The sequence below is a fragment of the Zonotrichia albicollis genome, chromosome 9 (assembly GCF_047830755.1).
Source record: "Zonotrichia albicollis isolate bZonAlb1 chromosome 9, bZonAlb1.hap1, whole genome shotgun sequence".
NCBI lineage: Eukaryota > Metazoa > Chordata > Aves > Passeriformes > Passerellidae > Zonotrichia > Zonotrichia albicollis.
In genome coordinates this window covers 38,275,088-38,297,570 of record NC_133827.1, presented here as the reverse complement: position 1 = coordinate 38,297,570, position 22,483 = coordinate 38,275,088, and the positions used below count along the sequence as shown (strand labels likewise).

The 22,483-nt window shown below is 43.9% G+C and overlaps 2 protein-coding genes across 5 annotated transcripts; one reads left to right on the top strand and one right to left on the bottom strand.

The window, feature by feature from the left end:
• Positions 1 to 79: 79 nt before the first annotated feature.
• Positions 80 to 12,135, top strand: MYNN (myoneurin). Of its 2 annotated transcripts, none has more exons than XM_074547459.1 (8): positions 80 to 234; positions 804 to 1,099; positions 2,567 to 3,372; positions 4,954 to 5,113; positions 6,165 to 6,343; positions 6,684 to 6,767; positions 7,184 to 7,270; positions 8,420 to 12,135. In XM_074547459.1, the coding sequence occupies exons 2-8, from the start codon at positions 834 to 836 to the stop codon at positions 8,686 to 8,688; spliced, it is 1,851 nt and encodes a 616-aa protein (XP_074403560.1). In that variant the 5' UTR covers positions 80 to 234; positions 804 to 833; the 3' UTR covers positions 8,689 to 12,135. The 2 variants fall into 2 exon arrangements, with proteins under 2 accessions (XP_074403560.1, XP_005484811.2); XM_005484754.4 differs by lacking the exon at positions 80 to 234 and adding an exon at positions 369 to 705.
• Positions 9,498 to 22,483, bottom strand: LRRC34 (leucine rich repeat containing 34). 3 transcript variants are annotated; one of them, XM_026792073.2, is made up of 11 exons: positions 22,109 to 22,483; positions 21,612 to 21,733; positions 20,626 to 20,747; positions 20,403 to 20,467; positions 19,636 to 19,719; positions 18,514 to 18,642; positions 17,240 to 17,335; positions 16,468 to 16,622; positions 16,225 to 16,380; positions 15,044 to 15,170; positions 9,498 to 14,801 (listed from the first exon to the last, which is right to left on the bottom strand). In XM_026792073.2, the coding sequence occupies exons 1-11, from the start codon at positions 22,481 to 22,483 to the stop codon at positions 14,598 to 14,600; spliced, it is 1,635 nt and encodes a 544-aa protein (XP_026647874.2). In that variant the 3' UTR covers positions 9,498 to 14,597. The 3 variants fall into 3 exon arrangements, with proteins under 3 accessions (XP_026647874.2, XP_026647875.2, XP_074403562.1); XM_026792074.2 differs by having other exon boundaries at positions 21,612 to 21,730; XM_074547461.1 differs by lacking the exon at positions 15,044 to 15,170 and having other exon boundaries at positions 14,644 to 14,801.

Here is a 22,483-nt window from a genome sequence, read left to right as displayed (position 1 = left end):
CGAGGTGGCTCCTTTTTTTCCCTTCCTACCGGACCGCAGCACTGCTCTCGGTTTCCCAACCTCAGTGCCAGAGTTATTTTATTCCTGCCGTCGCCTGGCAGGAATATTAAATCCGTTTCATTCCGCAATTTCGCCAGCCGCCCCCGGCACGCAGGCCGGAACTCGCGTCCCGGAAGCGGCGTCAGCGGGACATGGCGGCCTGAGCGCAGCGCTCAGCCTCTCTCCGCTCCGCAGGTGCGCGGGGGCCGCGGCCTCGGGCCGGGCCGGGCCGGGGGGCGCGGGGCGACAGCGGGGCCGGGCTGGGCGAGCCGGGGAGGGCGCCGCGGGCTCCATTCCGTCTGGCAGCGGGGCCGGGCCGGGGGCGCCGCGGGGTTGCGGGTCCCGCTCCCCGTCCGCTGCCGAGGCGGCCAAACCCCGGCCCGGGGCCGCGCCGGCACCGAGCGGGGAGCGCTCCGCAGCCCCGGCGCCGCTGCCCGGGAGCGGCCGCCCCGTGCACTGAGCGCTGGCCGGTCCGAGCCGCGGGCCGCTCCCCGGGGCCGGGTGTGACACAGTGTGACAAGAACCGGGCTGAGCCGGGCTAATCCCGGGGGGGCCGGGAGCACACGGGCCCTGCCCGCGCCCCCGCGCTCCCCGCTGGAACAGCAGCGCCCCGGCTCGAGCAGCAGCCACCATCGCGCTGTCCCTGCTGCTGCCCGGCTGTCCTGAGTGAGCACCGGCACGTCCGGACACTGACTCTGTTACGGGGTAAAAAAGGTGAAATCTTGCATATAAATTGATTTTTTTAAAATCTTTTGCTTTCGCAGGCTAGGAAGTGTCTGCAGCGCGTTGTCAAGATGCAGTATTCCCATCACTGTGAGCACCTGCTGGAGAGGCTGAACAAGCAGCGAGAGGCCGGATTCCTCTGCGACTGCACCGTGGTCATCGGGGAATTCCAGTTCAAAGCTCACAGGAATGTGCTTGCCTCCTTCAGCGAGTATTTCGGGGCCTTTTACAGAGACGCATCTGACAACAACGTTGTCTTGGATCAGACTCAAGTGAAAGCTGATGGATTCCAAAAGCTCCTGGAATTTATTTACACAGGAAACTTAAACCTTGACAGGTAACATGCTCTTAAAGGGGAGTAGGGAAATAAACTTGTGATAAGGCAGAACTGGACTTTTTGTAATGAGGTCTGGAGAAAGAAATAGCGGTGGATGTGATGAATATTGACAACTTGAATTTCATCTGTTTGTATGCTTTAAAATACCCCATGACGTGTGAGTGCCAAAATAAAGGTGTGTTGTTTGATATTTCACCGACTGATAGTTTCAGTCTCCTGCTGTTTCTGTCTGCTTTGGGGGGGATTAAACATCCTGCATGATTACTAGGAGAGGTATGTATCTGAGGGTGAATTACAGTAGTCCTTTTTTTCCAAAAACACACAGGAACTGTAAAAGTGTTAGAGACCTAAGTCTGAGGGATGGATGAGGATAGGCACAGTTTTAAGAGTCACATTTGTTAAAATTTGCATGATCTGTTACTTAAAATTTTATATTACATTGCCCAAGAAGACTCACACAAAAAGTGTTTGCCCTCATGACTGCATTGACTTTGTGCCTGTTCTGCTGCTTCACATAGAGTGAGGATGCTTTTTTCTTTGCAGTGTCTTTTTCTTAGCAAGAGATTTATCTCTCATGAGGGAGGTGTGAATATTTAGAAGTACGTAGTCCAGGATTTTTACTTCTTTCTCAATGTCTGATGTCAAATGCAGACCTAATGCAGGGTGCTTGATGTCCATCTGTCCATCTTGTGCTTATATAGTACAAGACACCGAAACAGTTGTACTCATATGGGGAGTAATTGTGGCAAGTTGTTTATTGTTAGAATGAGGTTGTTTACCACAAATGTCTCTTTTTAAGTGCTGTAAATCCATAAATGCACTCATGGTACATGTCGCCACCTTTTCCAGATCATTTTTTCCTAAACCATCAAGGCATGTGTGGCAGGAACTGAAAAATAGAGTGTGGTGGTTTAAATGAGGATTTCCTTGGTATTACTGGTTTCTGTGTGCAGCTGATAAGAATTAAGGCTGTTTGCAAATAATTTTATAAAAAAGGTAAATACCTGCCATGGAAGTGCTGAGGTGAATGCACTGCCAGTGAATTACCTGAGCCCTTGGCCAGGAAATTTATGAAATGGTGTTTTATGTATCTTATTTTCCAGTGCTTTATCCCTTTGTGCTGTTATTTCAGAGCTGTTTGGACCAACAAGCCCATGTCTGGCCTCAGCACCTTACAAGTTGACTTTTAACTTAAAATTCTACAAGAGACCTGTAACTAAAATAAAGTCCCCAGTCTGAGGGTCTGCAGACCCTGCTAGACATGGACCTGCAGTTCAGGAATAAGTGGCATTTTAGAGCCTTGTGGCACTAGAGCACTGAGAAATTAAGTGTTGCTGCGTGTTCTCAAAGTTACATTTTTTGACAGTACAACTCTTCTGCAGCTCTGTGTCTGTTTGTGGTACAGTTGGTGCAGAACAAATGTTTACTTTGTCCAGAATGTTTCACCCTGGTCTTGTTTCCTTGCAGCTGGAATGTGAAAGAGATTCACCAGGCTGCCGACTATCTCAAAGTAGAAGAAGTGGTCACTAAATGCAAGATCAAGATGGAGGACTTTGCTTTTATTGCTAATCCCTCTTCCACAGAGACATCCAGCATCACTGGCAATGTTGAAATGAACCAGCAGACCTGCCTCTTGACTCTCCGAGACTACAACAATCGGGAGGAGAAGGAGGATACTGCTGCTGCAGAGCTGGTTCCACCCCAGGCACAGAAAGCAGCTTTAGAAAAGAAATCTCCTCAAGCCAAAAAGCGAAAGAAGAATTTCAGCCCCCCCAAAAGCACGGAGAATAAATCCCTGCACTATCAGAATGAGGTGGCTGAGAACACATCCTTTGAGATGTTTTTAGATGCAAATAAGCTGGCCACCCACATAACAGAGCAGGCTGCCCAGGGCAGCGATAACTCGGAGCTGCAGCTGGCAGCGGTGGTGGAGAGCGAAACGCTGGCGGCGCAGGATATCCTGGCCCAGAGCATGGCAGCCAAACAGAAACGGGGCAAGCCTCAGCAGAGCTGTGCCCTGAAGGAGCACTGCATGTCCAACATAGCCACTGACAAGGGCACTTACCAGCTGGAGAGCTCGGGGGAGGAGCTGGAGCAGAAGTTCTCCAAGGCCAAGCCGGTGTGCAACACGTGTGGGAAGGTGTTCTCCGAAGCCAGCAGCCTCCGGCGGCACATGAGGATACACAAAGGGGTGAAGCCCTACGTGTGCCAGCTCTGTGGGAAAGCCTTCACCCAGTGCAACCAGTTGAAAACACATGTAAGAACTCACACAGGTAAGCCACTGGCTGTGTCTCGTGGGCTGTGGAGGCCTGGGATCACACACAGCCTGAGAATGCAGGAGTAGAAAGATTCTGACGTCTTCCTCCTGAAATCTTGTCTGCTATGGCTGTGCATGTAGGGGTAGACCCAAATAACATGAAATGTTTCAGCATTTTTCAGTACTAAATCATAGTTTCAATAGCTAGAGAGGACTTTATTAGTCTGAACATCTTGATTTCTGGAAAGACTTAGGAGAGTTGGCTGGCCTTTAGCTCTGTAGAGTGGTGGCGTTGCCAAAAACCACTTCAGTAGAGCATGAAAAGCGAGCTGTACTTGATACAAGAATTTCTGTTGCTTTTTTTTTAACTTGAAAACTTAATATATGTTTGAGAACAAGAGTGGGGAAAAAATCCAGTCTTATACCTTGTCCCATAGGGTCTTCAGAAAAGGTAGGAGGTTGGCTGAATTACTACAACATTTGGGATTTTATTTCATAGATGTGCAGCTGAAATGTGTGATGGTGTTATAATCCCTGCATTCAGTAGCATTACCAGGAGCTTGTGTCATATCAAGCATCCAAGAGAAGTCACTTAGGAGCACTTAAACATTTTAATCCAGCATGCCTGACATAAAAAGGTGATGAACAACTAATTGGGAAGATGCAGGGGCGAAGTCCTGTGCTTGTCTGTCATATGTTCTGTATGTTGGAAAGCTGTGAGCAGAGGTCACAGTTTTTCCAGGAAGTTGTGAAAATGTAGGAGATGTTGAGGGACAGCTGCAGGAGAACATCCTGCTCTTCCTGTTCACCTAGGGAGAGTTTCAAATTCTGTCAGCCAGGGTCTAAGTGAAGATTCACACACTAAGTGGAGCTTGACTGCAGGATTCAGGCACAGGGCTGGTAGGAATGCTGGCTGTACTTTGTACCTCTGAGGGTATTGTCCTGGGAACTTTTGCAAGAGTGAGGAGAGAATTCCATGCTGTTAGTTGCTCAATGGCATGCTAGATGTCTTTCAATTTTACTTTTGAAGTTTTTATGTACCGTATTTATTCAATGAGATTTGATTGGGCACTGCACAGAGTGGCAGAGAAAGGCATTTTTATACTTTCCAGGACTGCAGAGTTGCATAAGCCCTTACAGGAGACAATTCACCACTAAGAGGACATAAATTAAGAAGTAACATTCTGCACCAGACACTAATGAGAAATTAGGGAGCACTAGACTGTATGTTGAAGACCTGTTGCTGTTGGTCAAGCAAGAAAAAGCAGATGATTTGTTCATTTTAAATATTCAGAATGTTGAACAGACATAACCAACAAAACCTCTGAAACTGAAGTGGGCAGCATTCTTAAAATAATGTGGAGAAGCTGGCACTATTAAAAACATTATTACTTTTTCTCCCAACATAATGTGTTAAAAAATAGTCCTGTTATCCTGTGTGTTCTAGCACGTTCCACTTCAGTGGAGTGATTACAGGATTTTCCAAGATGTTATTTGTAAGAAGTATTAGAACAGACACCTGAGCTTTGGTCAGGTCATGGATTGCAAAGCTTTCTTATGTAAATACAGAGAGCACGAAGGTGTTGTTTTTCACCAGGGGAGAAGCCATACAAGTGTGAACTGTGTGACAAAGGCTTTGCCCAGAAGTGCCAGCTGGTGTTCCACAGCCGGATGCACCATGGAGAGGAGAAGCCTTACAAATGTGATGTCTGCAACCTGCAGTTTGCAACCTCGAGCAACCTGAAGATCCATGCCAGGTAGGCACAAGTGAGATCCTGCAAGTGCTTATCCTTGGGTTTATTTAAACAGAAGCATTTACTCCAATGTGAGTAAGAATTACAAATGAGCGTGATTTCTGCTTCTTTTCTCGTGGGACTTCTCTCACAATGCCAAACAGAATAATTATATGGGTGTACTTTCTCATTAAGGAGGAGATTTGTGCTGGATGAATGTACAGCCTGGGTCTGGTATCCTTCTTTTAAACTACTTGTAGCACCAGAGAGGAGAGAGTTCTGTGGTGGGAAGTGAGAGAAGTTCTCACTGCCATCTGCGTGGGGCTTTTGGCAGGAGCAGGAATGATATTCCCATGTTAGGAATCATCTTGTACTTCAGTAGCCTTAAGTGCAGAGCATGCTGAGTTCCCGTGGTGCATGTCACCTGAGCAGGGCCTTGGTTCAGTCCAGCTGCCATGGGAACCATGGATGTGCCGTGAGTTCTGCTCCCAGGACCTGGCGCTCTCACACCACGCTCAGTTGTCACCTGTTTGCTGTACCTCAGAGTGGTGGCAGGAGGAGCAGGGGACAGAGCCCTCCCTGTGACTGTCCCTCAGGCTGGGTGCTGCTCATGTGTAGCATCCCATGAACTCTTCCCCCTTGATCAATCCACAAGCCCTGAGCCCTGGAAACATTAACTCCTCACCACAGAGTCATCCCTCCCAAAGGGAAAGGAAGTCTCTCCATGGACTTTGTGTTGCAATTTCCTCGGGTTTCTCCTTCCCCTGTCACTGCTTGCTTCCCCTGGTTGCCACCCCGTACCCCTGGAGACCAGGTCCCTCTGCCCAGCCCTTAACCCTGTTCCCCCTTTATAAGCCACCTGCTTCACGTGATTTTCCTTTCTCTGGGTTTGTCCTTCAGTGACAGTGTTACCCTGCTGGAATTAAACCTTGCACAAGAGCCTTTCTTGCCTCTATGGCTGAGCCAGCTGCAGTGAGTGTTGAGTGGAGGTTTGACAGCAGAGGCTTGCTGGGGACAGGCAGCAGCCCCCACCACTGTCACTCCCACACTTTGACTCAGGGCGCTGTTGTTGCAGGAAGCACAGCGGGGAGAAGCCGTACGTGTGTGACCGCTGCGGGCAGCGCTTTGCGCAGGCCAGCACGCTGACGTACCACGTGCGGCGCCACACCGGCGAGAAGCCGTACGTGTGCGACAGCTGCGGCAAAGCCTTCGCCGTGTCCAGCTCGCTCATCACCCACTCCCGCAAGCACACAGGTACCACGGGCTGCTGGGGAGGGGCACGAGCCATAAATCCACCTTGGCGTTGTCACCCAGCTCCTTCCTCATGTCGTTTTTCCTCTGATTCCAGTTTTTGTCCCATTGGACGTTATCTCTGTTTCGTTTCGTTTTGTTCTTGATGTGTATTCTGGTTTATGTATTTGTGCTAGGTTGATAAGGAAGTGAGTTTTTTGGGAGGTTGTGGTCAACCTAATCAGTGCTCAGATTTGAATATTGGCACCTGGTGGGGCCACTGAAGACATGGATACGCCTCTGAGAACACAGGGGGTCAAACCATGACTGTATTGAAATAACAATGTGCTTGTGTTTCCTTTAGGAGAGAAGCCATATATCTGTGGCATTTGTGAAAAGAGTTTTATTTCCTCTGGAGAGCTCAATAAACATTTTCGGTCCCATACAGGTCAGTTTTCAGACAAGCTGCTTCCTGCACCATAAATTATAATCCACTTTTACACTTTTGCCTTTAAAATACACTGTATTGGTCTGTACTTGAACAGTTTCTTAATTTATGTATCTCTGTGTTAACATAATGTAAAAAAAATATTTATTCATTTTTTTAATTGCCTTCAGAGTAGTATCTGTGCCACAGCGTAGGTGTTGAAGTATGGTCAAGGCTTTACTTGAAATGTTTGTGTCCTCTTGCTGTGTTTTAAACTATTATTCTGGAAATAATTTTATTTTAATAGAGACACAAACAAAATAAGAGTTACAAAGTTGTATTTCAATGTAGAACATTGAAATCTGTCACCCTACGTCTCTAACTGTATTTTTTATCCGACATCAAGATTGTTCTCACTGCCAAACCATTTTTTCCAGGTGAAAGACCATTTATCTGTGAAATGTGTGGAAATTCCTACACAGACATTAAAAATCTTAAGAAGCACAAAACAAAAGTTCACACAGGTGAGTTCCTTGTGCAAAGAAAGATTTAAGAAACCACATCAGCTCTTTTTCCTTCCATGCTGAATAAATATTTTTGCTCATCCAGGGCTAAAATTGGAAAACAGAGGAGTTTTGGCTAGTAGTTGTTTTTCGGGCCAAAAGCATCTATATCCAGCCTTGTTCAGCCCTGGCTCCACACTCCTTGTTCTCTGTGCATCCTTGTGGATTGACCATAAATGCCTTGCCTGTGGCATATGGAAGGGGGAATAAATGGTGTCTGTGTACATCTGGACTGGGAGGGAGAGGGTGAGAAAATGATCCATGTGCAGAGACAGCTTGGAATTTAGGAAAGCCCCAGTGCAGCAGGAAGCCAGTGCTGAGGGCAGGGAGCGCTGAGTGTGGAGAGGGCCTGGCAGAGCTGGAGGGTGATCTGGGAGAGCTGCCAAGGCAGGCCAGCTCCTGTAGAGAGACAGCAGGCAGCCAGGAGTGCCTCAGCCCTGGAGTACCAGACTTTGGAGCATGCTTTGGCAGAGGAAGGGTCAGATATCTGATGTGGCTTAGTCACAGAGCCATCCAGGAGCAGTGGCTGGCTGCATTCCAGCAGGAAGGCAGCAAGGAACCCACTAAAAGGGTTTCAATTAGGAGTAAAAGGTAATTTTTTAAGTGACTGCATAAAATCTGTAATGTATCCAGCTGGCATGGAGTTAAGAAATGTTGTGTTCCAAAAAAGCCTACAGACAAATGATATTTTTTACACTGCTGTTTCAGTTAAAGGAGAATGCTTGGATGTGGCTCTGGTTCTGAGACTTTCTGGGGTGGAAATGTCAAGGAAACTTCCACGAGTACATTTTTTCCAAAGATACTTTGTTCACTGTGGTGTTAAGGGTTTGTTATCTTCTGTATCATGCCAAGTAGAGATCAGGTTGGAATGCATCATGCTTCAGTTGTCACGCTACAAGCAGCAGCAGATGTGATTCCCAGTGCTTACACTGTACTTACAGCTGGCCTTGCTTGGCAGCACATGGGAGCACCAATGTCCCAGCTGCCCAGGCAGCCTGTGACACACCAGGTGTTGGCTCTGACAGTCATTGGAAAGGGAATTCACAGAATCTCTGCACAAGCATTTGAACATTTCTTTCTGGGCTTTTTTTTTTGTTGTTGTTTCCACAGGACCTGAAACTTCTCCTGATTCTGCTGCACTTGATAATTCTTTCCACGAACAAGAATCCATTCAGAGTCAGAAAAGTCCTTTATCAGAGTCCATAGATGTGAAACCCTCTGAGATGTCTTTAGCACTTCCTCTCCCCATTGGGACTGAAGACCATCAGATGCTGCTCCCTGTGACAGGGAGCCAGTCCCCTTCATCAGAAACTTTACTGAGATCTGCTGTGACAGGATATTCAGAACCTCAGTTCATTTTCCTGCAGCAGTTGTACTGACAGAGCAGTGCAGAGCCATCCAGGTAGTTTGGTAGTGAACTTGGAAATGTTTGGTAAGATGAACACAAACAACCAGTCATGCTTTCTGAATTGGACATGTTCTTTTGTTTTCCTCTGTGTAAAGACACCTGTAAGGCATTTCCATTGTGCAGTGCTGGATTGTGCTAATCTACAATCACATTTCTATTTGTGATTAACACTGATTTCCAGGAGATGATTCCGGCAACACATCTGCCTTAAGAATTCTCTGTTACATATGTTAATGTACTTTGGAGCTCTCTTCCCATGTTCCTGCTGATTTGATGTGTCACAGTGTCATTTGAGAACAGATATTTTAAGCCATAGTTGATAGTTTAGGAAGATTAACCCAGAGGTGTAGGGAGAAATCATAATTTGGATGTGTTAGTAAGCCTGCACTGAAAGGTGCTAGAATGGCCCATGGTGAAGGCAGGTCAGTGCTCTGCTGAAGTGCTTGCATGGATTTGCTGCTGGCTGCCAGAAGTGCCATCTTCAGGTGGAGCCTGACTAGAGGGAAAGGTTTGGGCGTTATTTTCCTGACAAGAAAAGTAAAGGAGGGTTAATTTTTGTCTGAAGTGTGGCGAGTGGGAGGGTCCTGATGGCATAGATATTCCTGGGTCTTCTTTCCAACAAATTGCCTTTGTTTGTTTGAAGTGAATCCAACATTGTTGTATTTTGTCCCAGATTTGTTTTTCACATCCTTAAAACACTGTGGGTTTGGCACAAATAGCAACAAAAGGAGAACTGAGACATGCATGTTGTAGATGAGGCGAAAAGATGCAGTGAGTTCATTAGTGAGGCATGAATCAGAGGCTGATAATCCTTTTTTTTTTGCTGTAGTGCTGCTTCTTGTGCTAGACAGGAGGTACAAAAGAGGAGATAAATCCCGCCCTTCACTGTGAAAATAATAAGTGAACACTACATGAGGAGGCACTGAAGAATAATACAACAGAGCAGATTGATATTCTTCCAGGAAAGATTTTGTTAGAGTTTGACTGATTTGTTCTAATTAAAGTTTTTTGTATTGCTTTTCTCTCATGTCACTTGCCCACAGTAACTGCACAAAACTGGTACCTAGCAAGGCCCAGCTAAAGACTTTATTACTAGCAACAGACATATTTAAAAATCAACATTTTAATGTCTTGGTAAGGTCATAAAAGACTAGGTGACAGTAGAAGTACTTTTCTACTCCATTTTGCCAGTTTGTGCCACTAACAGTTGTAAGCATTATTTATGTAATCATCAAACAGTAATGAAACAGTCATGATACTGTACCAACAATGCATTTAAAGCTGTCCTTTGTTGGTTCTTTACTTGGTGCTAGCATTTATTTCCACCGATGCCTTTGTCCAGATGCTGAGAAATAGAAGAGCGTAGAAGATACCTCTTAACTGATTCCATTCTACATGGAGTAATAATTAATCTGCACCTTAACTAAACAGACTTGTGAAAAATTTCTTGAAGGATTTCATTTAAAGAGTCTGAAAATTGCCCCTTGACTCCTGAGTGTGACTGTAATTTTTTTTTCTCTTCCTCCATGTCTGTATTTGTAAACTAATAGACCTTTTGCTGCTTTGTGTTGATCATTTTAGTATGGGGCATGTCCATAACCTGCTGCTTGGTCACATTTTATGCTTTAATAGATGGTAGGTTTGCTGATGAAGCCTACCATGGGCAGCAGGAGTACAGCCATGTTCAACAGGAGCACCCCTAATGCAGGAATCTCTCACACTGTCCCCATTGGAGATCGTTATTGCAGGGCCTTTCATTTCCCTGCTTGTCTGTCCCACAGAGCTTATGAACAGCTGAAGTTCATCATGCTGGCAAAAGACAAAGGAGAAAGTTCTCTGGTGTTTTATTTTTGGCATTTCCCTTTGTCTGCCCTCTTGTCTCTTTCAGTTCTGTTGTTGGTGTAGCCCCTGGGGGATTCCTCAGCCTTTTAAGACCGAAGAACCACAAAATTGGGATCTTGACTGTGTGTAGCTTGTACTAAGCTTCCTCCTTGCTGTCTCTCTCTGAAAGTAGAGCAGAAATCTTGGCACAGATATAGGTTTAGTCATGAAAACTGAGAAAGTAAATGCTGTACAACTGATAACTTGCATATTTAAACAGCTTTGGAAGACAAATTAATGATATGCTGCTGGTACCTGAGGAAAAGCAGCTCAGGATAAGCATCCAGGAGAAATGACCAGGAGAGAGAACAGCTCTGGAGAGAAACCTAAACAATAACTACATTCCTACATAGAAAATGCATTCCATAACAGTGTTTGTTTGAACTGGTTTTATATTTCTAAAATTATAGCTTATTACTGTATTCTTAGATTTCAGACTTTTTTAAAAAATACAGTGCTTAGATTTATACAGGATTTGTTTAGATACTTATAACAGTAACAGTTGCTTTATTAGTCATTTAGTTTTCTTTATAGACAAGAAGATATTCATTATTTTTTACAAGACAACAATTTTAACCTTTCTTAATAGAATACACAGGCTTGTAGTTTTGTCTTGGAGCAATAATTTAGTGACCTGCACTCTTGAGTCCCCATCTGAAAATCTTGATTTTTATCCTCATCTTTCATGAAGATATCTCAGCTGCTGAGGTATGATCTCTACCAACTGTATTCATTTACTAGAATATAGATTTTAAATAAATAAATATATATAAATATATATATATATATATTTGTAGGTGTGTTCAGGCTGTAGGTCTGAACCTACACCTGTACTTTTGCCAATAGATGCATGGAAATCAGCTGCACATGTAAGTCCTAGGCTTAAGGGTTCTGGGTTCATTTTGAAGTGCAAGGCTTACAACAGTATTGATAATTTCTGTAAGGGATTAATATGGGAGAGCATGGAATCTTTTTAGGCATGTGTCCTTGCAAAAGCAAAGAAGGAACTTCAATAATTCTATGAAGAGTAATACAAAGAATATGACATGTTTTGTCACACTGCTGTTTCAGTCAGTTTTGCACTGAAGTTGGTGCAAGTTTTGCCTGAATAGCTTATCTGCATCTCTAAGTCTCTAAATTGACTGTTTGGAAGTACTTAGGTGAGAATAGCTCCTTATATGACATCTACTTCTAAATTAGTGCCTCTAAGTGGGCACAGATAACAAACTTATTGAAATCGTGTGCTACAAAACAATTTTCAAGTACAGACAAGTCCCACATGAAGGATTTCAGGGCTGTGATCCCAGAGAGGCTCAATAAGCCTTGCAGAGCTAAGTTCAGACAAGGAGTAATAACTGATTTTTTTGGTTAAATTATTTTTAAAGTATCTGCCATGTATATACAATTTTTCCTCTGTTATTTGTATATACCTCAACTCTCAATTTTATAATTCCCTGGGAAGGGAGGGAGTTGTACATATTTAGCCTGAAGTGTTTTATGTCAGACTTTAATAAACTTGTTTTATAATTTTCCCTCACCTTGTGTCTCCTGTTTATAACTGCAAAGGGCAGCAACAAAAGCAGGAGGGAACCAGTCAGACACAATCCCTGTCACCACCCTGGCACGAGGACCCTGGAGCCCACATTAGAATTTGGGGGACCTCTGCTGCACCCCTGCCCTGCTGGATCAGTCACTTGCCTTCATTTGCCTCTCCTCTAAAACTGGGGGGAAATGCTGCCTTTCAGCACAGTACAGTGAGGTCTAGAAGCTGAAAAAATGGTTTTCAGAGCAGGATTATGCTTGCTTTAGCCTTTGAATAACTCAGAAGAACATGACAAAAAGAATCTAGCCCAAGTAAATTCAATCATTCCAAAGAACACAAGATATATCTTCTAGGAATTTCAAGGTCAGAGGAAGGAAGAAATAAAAGTCTCTGGCACAGACCTCTTTAAGCAATACAGGGTTTTGCACAAATAATTGTTTTAGTATGCAGGAAGCTGTTTATACAGAATTTGGTAGGAATTACTCTGCAGCCCTTTCTTACAAAAGAATATCAAAGAAAACGGTAACACATGAGCTGTTTTTATGGATATTGTCAGTAATGAAGAGGGCTTTATGGGCTGAACAAGCTGCTGTTAAACAAGGGTTCAGATAGAGTGCAAATACTGCAGACACATACACCAGCACTTTCAGATGCCATTTTACCTGATATATTTTGACTGTGATATTGTTGCCATCTTATCACATCACTAAAACCAAAATACTGCTGTTGATTGAGTTGGGTACCTGTTACCACCTCAGATTAACAGATGTCATTTATACAAGTAAATTAAGACTTAATTTGAGCAGTGAAATTAGACTGAACTTAATATACCTGACAAGGGAAAGAAAGACACATGGAAAAAAATACCAGTCTGAGTCTTGTAGTGGTGTTTTGAGCAAGAAATTCTGTCACCAGTGTGTCAGTACTGACACTGTCAGAGTGTCACCTGCAATGATCCAGAGCAGCAGCACTCAGAAAAGTACCAACACAGGCTTATCTAATTATTTCAAAATTTAGGAATTTAGGAAAATTCTCATAGCAGTTTCTTCTCAAACCACCATGTTTGGTGTATCCCCAACTTTAGTTCTTGTTGCATCCTTCCTGCTGAACAAGAGTTAAAATAGCAGCTCCTCTCTAGAGCTGGCCGTTCACAGGGTGATGTATGGACTTTGTGCTGCAGGCTGGGAGGGCCCTGTGCAGGTGTGCAGAACAAACATTCCTGCTCTGGGCTTATCCCTGACCATCCCAGGGGCTCTTGGAGCAAGAGCCTGAGTAATTTGTGTTTGGGGGTGGGGGCAGTGAAAAAAAAACCCAAACAACAAACCAACCAAACAACAACAAACCGCCACCTACACCAGCTCTCACAACTGCCCTGGTCATTTCAGCTGGGGAAGAGGTGTCCAAATGTCTTCCTGTTCCTACACTATCACAGTGATAATGCAGAGTAAGAACAGCAGTAGTTTCCCAGCAATTTGTACTGAAATTAGTTTATTAAATTTTTTCCCTCATGCTTTGCTCTTGTACCTACACTCACAGATCATTCTGGCACTTTATGCCAATATTTAACAGGCACAGTTAGAGGGGCAGAGAGTTGCATTCATGAAAGGCTTGGAGCAAACCTCTGCTGTCCTGTGACTTTTTCTGTTTAGGAACATAAATTAAGTCACTTCTACAGGAAGTGAATGGAAAAAGGAAACCAGCAGAGTGATTCCCAAGCTTACACAAAGTCTGTCTAAGCCATTACACAATGTTTACCATTACATTCATGTGTTGTCTTACTCATGTGTAGGAATTGTCGCAGGGCTATAATGATACAACTGTTTAGGCAGTTTTCATGAGATGAGAAGAAATGATGGCATCAGATTTGGTGGTGGTTTGTATTTGTTGTATAAGAAACAAGTACGTGCTCCAATTTAATCAAAATTCCATGTGTATCCCAGCAAACTGGGTTCACCAGCTTAAAGTTCTAGCATGGCTGTGGCTTAGTGCTTAAGTTCACTTACCTTGGTTTTGAAAATGGAAGATCTCACTACTGGAAGATCAAAAGGATGCAATTGCTAAGGAAAAGGAAAGAGTTCATGGAGAACAGTGCTAAAAATGTATTTACCCAAAGCTCTCAGCTTCAGCAGGAATCTGACTCTGCAGGATACTTGATCTGCTGCCCTGTAGCAGTCCTGGGTGTTGCTTTTGTCAGTCTGCTCTGCCTGGGTACAAACCTTTTCATAGTTACAGACTTTTAATAGATGGGAGTATGACTTAATAACAAATTTTGAGGTCATTTTGTTGATACTTTCTCTGTTGCCATTTCAAGCAGGTGTAGAATCCTCCTAGACTCAAACCCGAAAGAAACAACATGCAGCAAGTGTGATACTGATAAAACAACCTATTTTACTAGAAACCGGGTAGGGAAAGCTCAGGCTCGGGGCGGGTTCCGGGGGTGCCCGGGTGCAGAATCCTCACAAATACTCCGAGACAGGGACGATTTCCAGGCTGGCGTTGGCGGCGCCGGGGGCCACGGCGGCGCAGCGCGGGCTCCAGTAGCGGTGCTTGGCCAGCCCGTGGGACAGCTCTGCCAGGAAAATCTCCCCGTCCACCTTGTAGGGAGCCACGTCCGTGCAGTCCGGCTGCAGGCGCTCCACCGCCATCAGCTCCGCGAATGCCTGCAGTGAAGGAAAGCAGGGATTTAACAAGCGGTGCTCCCTTTGGGTTGCAGTGAAGGCTCTCACATGGCACTTCGTCCAGGGAGGCTCATCCCAGCACCACCATATTGTAACCACATTAAAAAGCCCAGATAAATCAAGTGTCTTGTTCACTAATTGCTGGACTCTTCCCAACAATAGAAGGACAAATTAGAGCAATCGAACCCCAGCCTTCTCAGGTGAGTTCAGAGCCAAACACTTACTGCACAGGTGCTTCTGTCAATTTTGTTCCCCCAAATGTAAATATGGGAAAGTGTCATGTTGGAATGCATTGCCTGTGCAAGAGCTACAAGTCCTCTGCCAGTTATATTGTTGCTTACAACAGACAACCTAGAAAAGAGAGAAAATGTGTGCCAAACAATAGAATTCCCATGTCTGGGTTAAAAATAAGAATTTAACCATGAATTAGTCTTATTGTTATATAAAATATATAGAGAAAAATTTTATTTATAATATAATAATTTATTTGTATCAACGCCAGTCCTACTCGAATATCCTTTTCAGGTTGCCAAAGGCAGCTGGCCTCTGGACTTCTATTTCTCAAAGCACTTTCCTGACTCTTGCAGCCAGGTTGTTCACTGAGTTCTTCAGTGTCAGTGACTTTGCTGCATGGTGGCCAGGTCTCATCTCTAGTCTGCTTTGAAGCCCAAGCCTTGGCATTTATCCAGGCTAAGCTTTGATCTTTGTGGAGTGGCAGTTATTTTTATATTAGTGAACCTGCGAGGCTTTCCGAGGCACCTCGCAGCCGCCACCTCCTCAGTCTGCTACTTAAAACTAATGGCTTCAGGTAACACCTTTGATCAGCTTTTATGTCCTGCCGGCGGGGGTTTAACGCGGCTGCAAAAGACACCCTGATGGAGAGATTACAGCTCTTCTGGGTTCACCCGGAAGCGAACTTAAACAGAGGATTTTCTTAAGTGTTGGAAGATCAGAACTAACAAATATAGTGCCTTATCCCAGCGTGGAATCTGATTATCTCAAAATTCTGGAGGCCTGCAGCTCTTGTTTTCGTTTGCGCACCACAGGGACCTGTGCTTCAAAGACGCAGAAAGAATGAGCAGATCAATGGCCTCACCCTCTCAGGGTGACTGTGAAAGCTGTGAGAGCTCTGAGCACACCTGGGGCTCACCTCCAGCACCCCAGGCTGTCTCACAGGTCTTGGAGCAGCTCACACGGCAGCAGAGACAATGCTTAGTAAAGAAATCCCACCCAGTCACTCACAGGCTTTTTTTTCCCCAAGAAGGAAAAATTGTCTAAAACATTTGGAACTCCCTGACTTTCCTATTTTGATCAAGATGAAGACACAGAGCTGTGATGCATTTCAGGCAGTGCAGAGTGCAGGTTTCTCACCTGCAGTCTCTGGGGGAGCTGTGCCAGTACTTACGCCTTCAGAGTCCTGTTCCGCGTGACCAAGGTCTCACTCAGGTAAATGATTCCAGCATCCTCTATTCGGTTTGCATCAAGATCCAGGATCTCCAGGGTATGGTTCTTTTTTAGTAGCTCTGCCAAAAATTTAGCACCATCACAGATGATGTTATTACTGAAAGAGAGATGCACGTTTTAATTTTTTTTTTTCCAAGTTGCTGAGAAAATGAGTTTCTAATGTGCCACATTTAATCACTCTCACCAGCTAAGGTCAAGGTATCTCAGGGTGGAGTTTTCATACAGGGCATCACACAGTCGCTCTACACCAAAGTTTTTCATTTCATGCTTGCCCAAATGTAGTTCCACAAGAGAAGAATTACTCCTCAGCATCAGAGCTATATGAACTGTGGTCTCTTCCTAGAAACATACACCAAATTTTATTAATCTGGACTTTAGGGTAAGATACAGTTGTGCCTCAGTAAAAGGGAGTTATGCAACTAACTGCAAGATCTGGTCATCAGTAGTGTTGATCTTTCTATTCTGTATATTGTATAAAAATAACCACAAAATGACATGTTATTATAAAGTTAAAAAAATAAAATAAAAAAAGAGAAAAATACTATAGAGATATTTGCAGTTCTACAGTACTGTCTACATCCCTGCAAATATCAGTGAAGCATCAACATTTAATTATGTCTAATCAGTTTCCCTCCCTGCTATTCCTCTTAAAAGACTGAGTCAATCTTTGCTAACATTTAAAATTATTTTGTAATGATGGTAATTATTTCATACAAGAATGAATTGGTCACAGTTTTTACTTGATCTTGGAGATCTTTTCCAACCTTAAAGGTTCTGTTAATTGCATGAAAAAGAAACAGGACTTCTATGGGAAAAAAATATGTCCTGCCACTCTAAGACAAAGGAAGTTTGTTCAAAATTGTCCTGTTTAGTTCACAAAAAATGTCCATAAATACATCAGTACTGACTTGACTTATGCTCCTCTGTCTGAGCTGACTCCACAGTCACTCACATACCTGTTGGGTGGATAGCAAAGGACGATTGAGGTTTATGGCTTTGAGTGATTTGTTCTGAGTCAGGGCTATGGCTGTTGCTATCAGACACCGCAGGCCCTGGAAATGAAAATAAATTCTTTAGAGAAACATGTTCAGTGTATAGATCAAGCTACCAAATTGCCATTACTATTATTTCTGCCTTGATCTACTCTGGAGGTAGAGAGATGGGACTTCTGCAGGCAACTGCTTACAGACACATAACAGATTTTCTGATAATACCAATGCCAACTGCCTATGGAATAGCAGACTGAAATTAGACTAAGCAGTACAAATGACTCAGCAACTCAGAGAATAAAAACCAAGAATAATGGATCTGAAAAATACATGTCCATTCAATTGATCCCATATTTTGATTTCCCTGATTTATGAGGCAAAATCAGCTCATGTGTGTTACCCTTATATTTATCCACCAGGTAAATTCATATTTAGTATGAATTTGGCAAATTAAGATTTTTTTTAATGTCCTTCTACTTTGCCCTCAATTTTATGTTTATGCTACTTTTCAAGCCATCTCATTTTAAACCAGCTCTATCAATTCCCTACCAAGCTTTTGAATAAATCCTACACTTCCCTCATTCATGTATTCATAACACTTTCACACTTTCTGAGGGCTATTCCCCCTTCTGGCTCAGAAGCAAATCCTGAATTTCCAGGAGACAAATGTTTAAAAAAGCAATCCACAACCTCCTGAGTCTCACTGTGCACAGTCTAGGAAGTCTCAGTGCCCAGCTCCAAGAGGCACCACATTGTCCAAGAGTAAATTGGGTGCTTTTCTACTCAATTCAGCTCTGCTTTGCTTATGTCCTTTATGGGCAAGCTCTGAGAGGAGGAGCAGAGCTATGGGATGAGTGACTTTCAGGGGTTGCAGCACTGCTCACTTTAGAAGGAAAAGATTCTCCAGGGAATGAGAAGTCCATTCTTCAAAATGAATTATACAGGACTTAGCTCAACAGAAAGGAGCATCAGAAAAAAACCTCAGAAAATGTGCAAGCCAAGCACTTGAATTCCTAGAGAGACACAGTGGCTCTAAAACATCCCCAGTTCTGACTTCACGGGTGCTTTATGCAATGTGCCTTTCCCAGCACACATTGCAATATTGTATATTCTGTTACCTCTGGCTGTCACAAAATCAATGAAAACAGATGGCATTTCCCCCTAATTAAGCACTGCAGGACCCTTGTAATAACCTTGAAAGACTTATGTCTTATTGCTGATAATTTTACTGGGTTACTCACCACATCACAGTCTCCAAGATCCAACTTCTTTAAGGTTGAGTTAATTTCTAGCATTGAAGCAAAAAACATGCCACCTTGGTTTCCTATTTTGTTTCCAGTCATTCTCAGGTGCACAAGACTTTGATTGTTCTAGACAAAATTAAAAATATATATATATTCCTTTAAGATAGCCTGCAAAACCACTCTATCCTGTTTTTAATGTGAATTCTGCTGGTTATCACACAGAGACAAAACAAACTTTCAGAAGAATTGTGTCCAAGTGATAACACTGGCTCAGCTCTTGGCTCAGGCTCCCCTTAGGGGCACCAAATATGAGAGCCTGCAAGCAAAACTCTTCTTTTTGAAAACTTCTGTTTCCCCCAAGTTCATGAATTTCATCACACTCATGAAAACAATCCAGGCAAATATTTCTTCCTAAATTGGCATCTGAAATGCAAATTGCCTTAATACTAATTTAAATCTGGTAAGCCTTGTATGAGCCCAACATTGTACATCTACTGCACAGCCTTAGTGTTTTGGAAGCCTGTCAAATTGAGTTGAAATCAGTTCAGTGTTCAAAGACTGTGAAGGAGGAAGAAAGAGCTCATGTGAGCCTTCTTTCACAAACACAACAAATCTTCCACACAAGCCTCATTTCCTTGGGAAACCACATTAAAAATAACAAACTTGGGTTTGCGGTGCTGCTGTAAGGCAAAGTTTTGAAAACATGTCTCAGACATCTTGAATCCAGACAAATATTGATGTCAAAGTACAGGCTAATTTAATTTAATTTCTGGAGAAAAAAAAGGAAAAAATGATGGCAGTATACATCCTGTAGCATAGCATTTTTCACACAGAAAAACCCAGCTGCAATAGTTGTGCTTTTTATAGACAATTATGTCTTTTTTAGATAATGAATTGTTAATGGCAGCACAGTGCAACTTTCTCTTGTGTGAAATCTGATTTCTGTAGTGTGCCTTGGGAAACCAGGCAATCCCTGTGACACAGCAACATGCTGAATGGAGCAAAGACAGAGGCTCCTTTCAGCCAGCTCTGATGTTGGCAGCACAGCCAGTACTGGTCATCAAAAGCAAAAAGATTAAAGGAGATGCCATTGCCTAAATCTCCCAGGCAAATACTCACACGGAGTGCTCCTGCTATCAGCTCTGCCCCACTTGTGCCAATGTCATTGAACATCAGGTTCAGATACTGCAGAGTGGAGTTTTCCTTGGGAGCAAACAAAGCAGGAAGCAATGAGAGGGTGTTTTTCCCAAAACACAGCTGTATTTTCCAAAAAGGAGATACACATACAAAACTCTGCCCTTTGCAGCATTTCAGGCTGTTCATGAGTTGGAGAAGTAGTTAAAGAATCCCAAATTATGTCAGGTGATGAGGGCAAGGCATAAAACCTGTCATGGGGCCTGAGGAACCACCCAGGAACCCTGTGCAGGAAGCAGGTGGCCAAGTTCAGATGCACAAATTCAGGCATTTTGTGAACCTAACCTAACCTCAAATTCTATGAACACAGGCAGAGGGTGACAACTCACTGTTTTCCACCTGTATCCCAGTGCTTACTGTGACAAAAAAGTGGCATTAAATTTCCCTATGTTTAGGTCTATGAAAAAGCTAACAAAGATTATAAAATAGCTGAAACAAAGGCACTGGCACACTTGACACAACCATTACCCCCTCTGTTGAATTGAACTGTGAGCCTAAAAGCCTCATAGTTTATTCCATCATTTTTTTCTCAGGACACCACAGGCAAATCTCCACAGAGAATACAATCTCAGGTTCTAGTGATAGTAAAAGTTATTAGAATTTTGCCAAACCAGCTAATTCTTGTACCTAATATAAATATTACTATAGACAAATAAATTACAAGTTGCTGAAAGGTAAACATCTCTTGGCACCTGGAGGAATACTGCCATGATCTCTGCTCCGACATCAGTCAATAAATTATAGGCAAGATCCAAACCTGAAAAAGATGAAGAATAGGGAACATCACAGATGCATATCTGCATTGAACTGATCTCTGAACAAAAAGAAACAAAGATGAACTAAGGCTGAAATCAAGACTGATCTTGTTTTCTTGTATTAGCACAGCCATGCCAAACACACAGGGAAAAACCTTACCTGTGACAAAGGGAGCTTGGCCTAAGACAGAGACAAGAACTGCAAGATCATTATCTGTAACTCTTGGCACAGGCACCAGATGATTATTTCCAGCTAATTTTAATGTAATTCCTTTTGTAGTTCTGCAATAACATAAAAATGGAAGAATATGAGAAGTAAAATTATAGAGAGAAATGAATTCCCTCTCCAGATCAGAGGTGTGCCCATGCCTGCCCTCCCTGGAGCTCTTGCACAGGGTTATCTGCTGCCTCTGCTGTGGTAACACCACCCCAGGTGATGTGATCCAGGCAGTGCCTCAGCACTGCCCTTGCTGAAGGCACTGCTCAGCACTGAAAGCAGGAATAACCAAGATGAGGGGAAGGAGATGGAAATAAAGATTATCTCAGAGGTTACATCATCATCTTCTTTTTACTTGCCCTCTTTCCTTTATTTACTTTATCCAGCCCTCAAGATCAAAACATGACACAAACAATTTCATTTTCTCAGTTTTTTCCCCAAAAAGGACAATTAACTTTGATCCCAGCACCATCCATGAGAAGAAGCAGTACCCAGACCCTTAAAGAGAGAGAATTTAGGTGATTAGTAACTTGGCAGGATTCAGAGACAACTCAGGGAAGCATGACCAGCTGGAAGGTAACTGAATGCAGCTGAGGCTTTTAAAACAGGAGTGAGACACAAAGAAGGGAGTTAGGATGACTAAACACAGGGTTTGGCTTCTTTAGGGGACAGAAAGGCACCTTCCTGTACATTTTTCACTTTTTTTTATTTCACTGCTTGTAAAGCTGCCCAGAAAGGATATATAGCTACAAACTTCTGCCAAGATGATGTCAAGATGAGTCAAACCAGAACTTCAGCAGTAAATGTTAAATTTGATTTGTGTTTAAGCCTGAAACTGCATGAACTTTGTCATATTTCAATTCCTCATCCTGCTACCCCGTTTAAGGCTTTCAGAAGCATCTGAAACACCCCGTTTGTTATTTTCTTACATTTCATCATTTTTATCAGCCTCTTGAAGCACACGAGCAATGAAGGGGTTTTCAGGCTGGCTCAAATTTTGACAGGCCTCCATATAATGCAGGTGAAGATCTGGAGCAACCGCCATGACCTGCTGGAAAACAAAACCAAGTGTTATTGTATCGTTTTGGCAGCCTAGCAACCAGAAGAGACCTGCATAGCAATACAAGTGGGCTCGGTCTGGAAAGGGTTACAGCTTGTGGTTTGGAGTAACAGATACAGGAAAAGCATAAGTAAAACGCTGGGTGTGTTTTCGATGTGCTGTAGTTGGTTAGAGCACCGTGCTGGAGCACCAAGGCAGGCCATTCACTTCAGAGTTTAACGTGATTGTTCTCCTTCCAGCTCAGCATATTCTGTAATAAACTCAGAGATAGAAGTATCTGAGCTAACAGAGAAGCGATCCCTGTGGCAGCTGAGCCCCGCAGGCCTTACCTGAGCTATGCCCACCTCTCCTTTGTCCCCAGCTCACCCGCGGTGAGTTCGGTAACCGGGCTGCTCCGAGCTGAGCTCGGTAACGGAGCCCGTTCTCTGGGCGGGTGTCCCGAGCCCGTTCCCAGGGAGGGTGTCCCCAGCCCGTACCCAGGGAGGGTGTCCCGGGCCGGCAGCAGGAGGCAGCGGGCAGGGGTTGCCAGGAGCCCCCAGGGTCCCTCCCCTGTGTGGGGCTGAGCTCAGACCCTGGGCACGGAGTTGGTCTCCGAGGAGCCTTTGCAAAGCTGTCCATGGTTACACGGATCAGCTGCTCCTTCAAAGATTCCTGTGCTGGCCCTTTCCAGCAAATAAATCCCTCTGGTGATTTCACCGCTGCCCTCCCGGGCAGGAGGAGGTGGGCTCCATTTTCCTGCAT

Coding starts and splice junctions, on each gene's coding strand:
- MYNN (XM_074547459.1), top strand. CDS start 834: ATGCAGTATTCCCATCACTGTGAGCACCTGCTGGAGAGGCTGAACAAG. Junction 5,114..6,164: donor AACCTGAAGATCCATGCCAG/GTAGGCACAAGT, acceptor CTGTTGTTGCAG/GAAGCACAGCGGGGAGAAGC. Junction 6,768..7,183: donor ACATTTTCGGTCCCATACAG/GTCAGTTTTCAG, acceptor CATTTTTTCCAG/GTGAAAGACCATTTATCTGT.
- LRRC34 (XM_026792073.2), bottom strand. CDS start 22,483: ATGCAGGAAAATGGAGCCCACCTCCTCCTGCCCGGGAGGGCAGCGGTG. Junction 18,643..19,635: donor TGATAGCAGGAGCACTCCGT/GTGAGTATTTGC, acceptor AATTTTGTCTAG/AACAATCAAAGTCTTGTGCA. Junction 16,381..16,467: donor AGATACCTTGACCTTAGCTG/GTGAGAGTGATT, acceptor TCTCTCTTTCAG/TAATAACATCATCTGTGATG.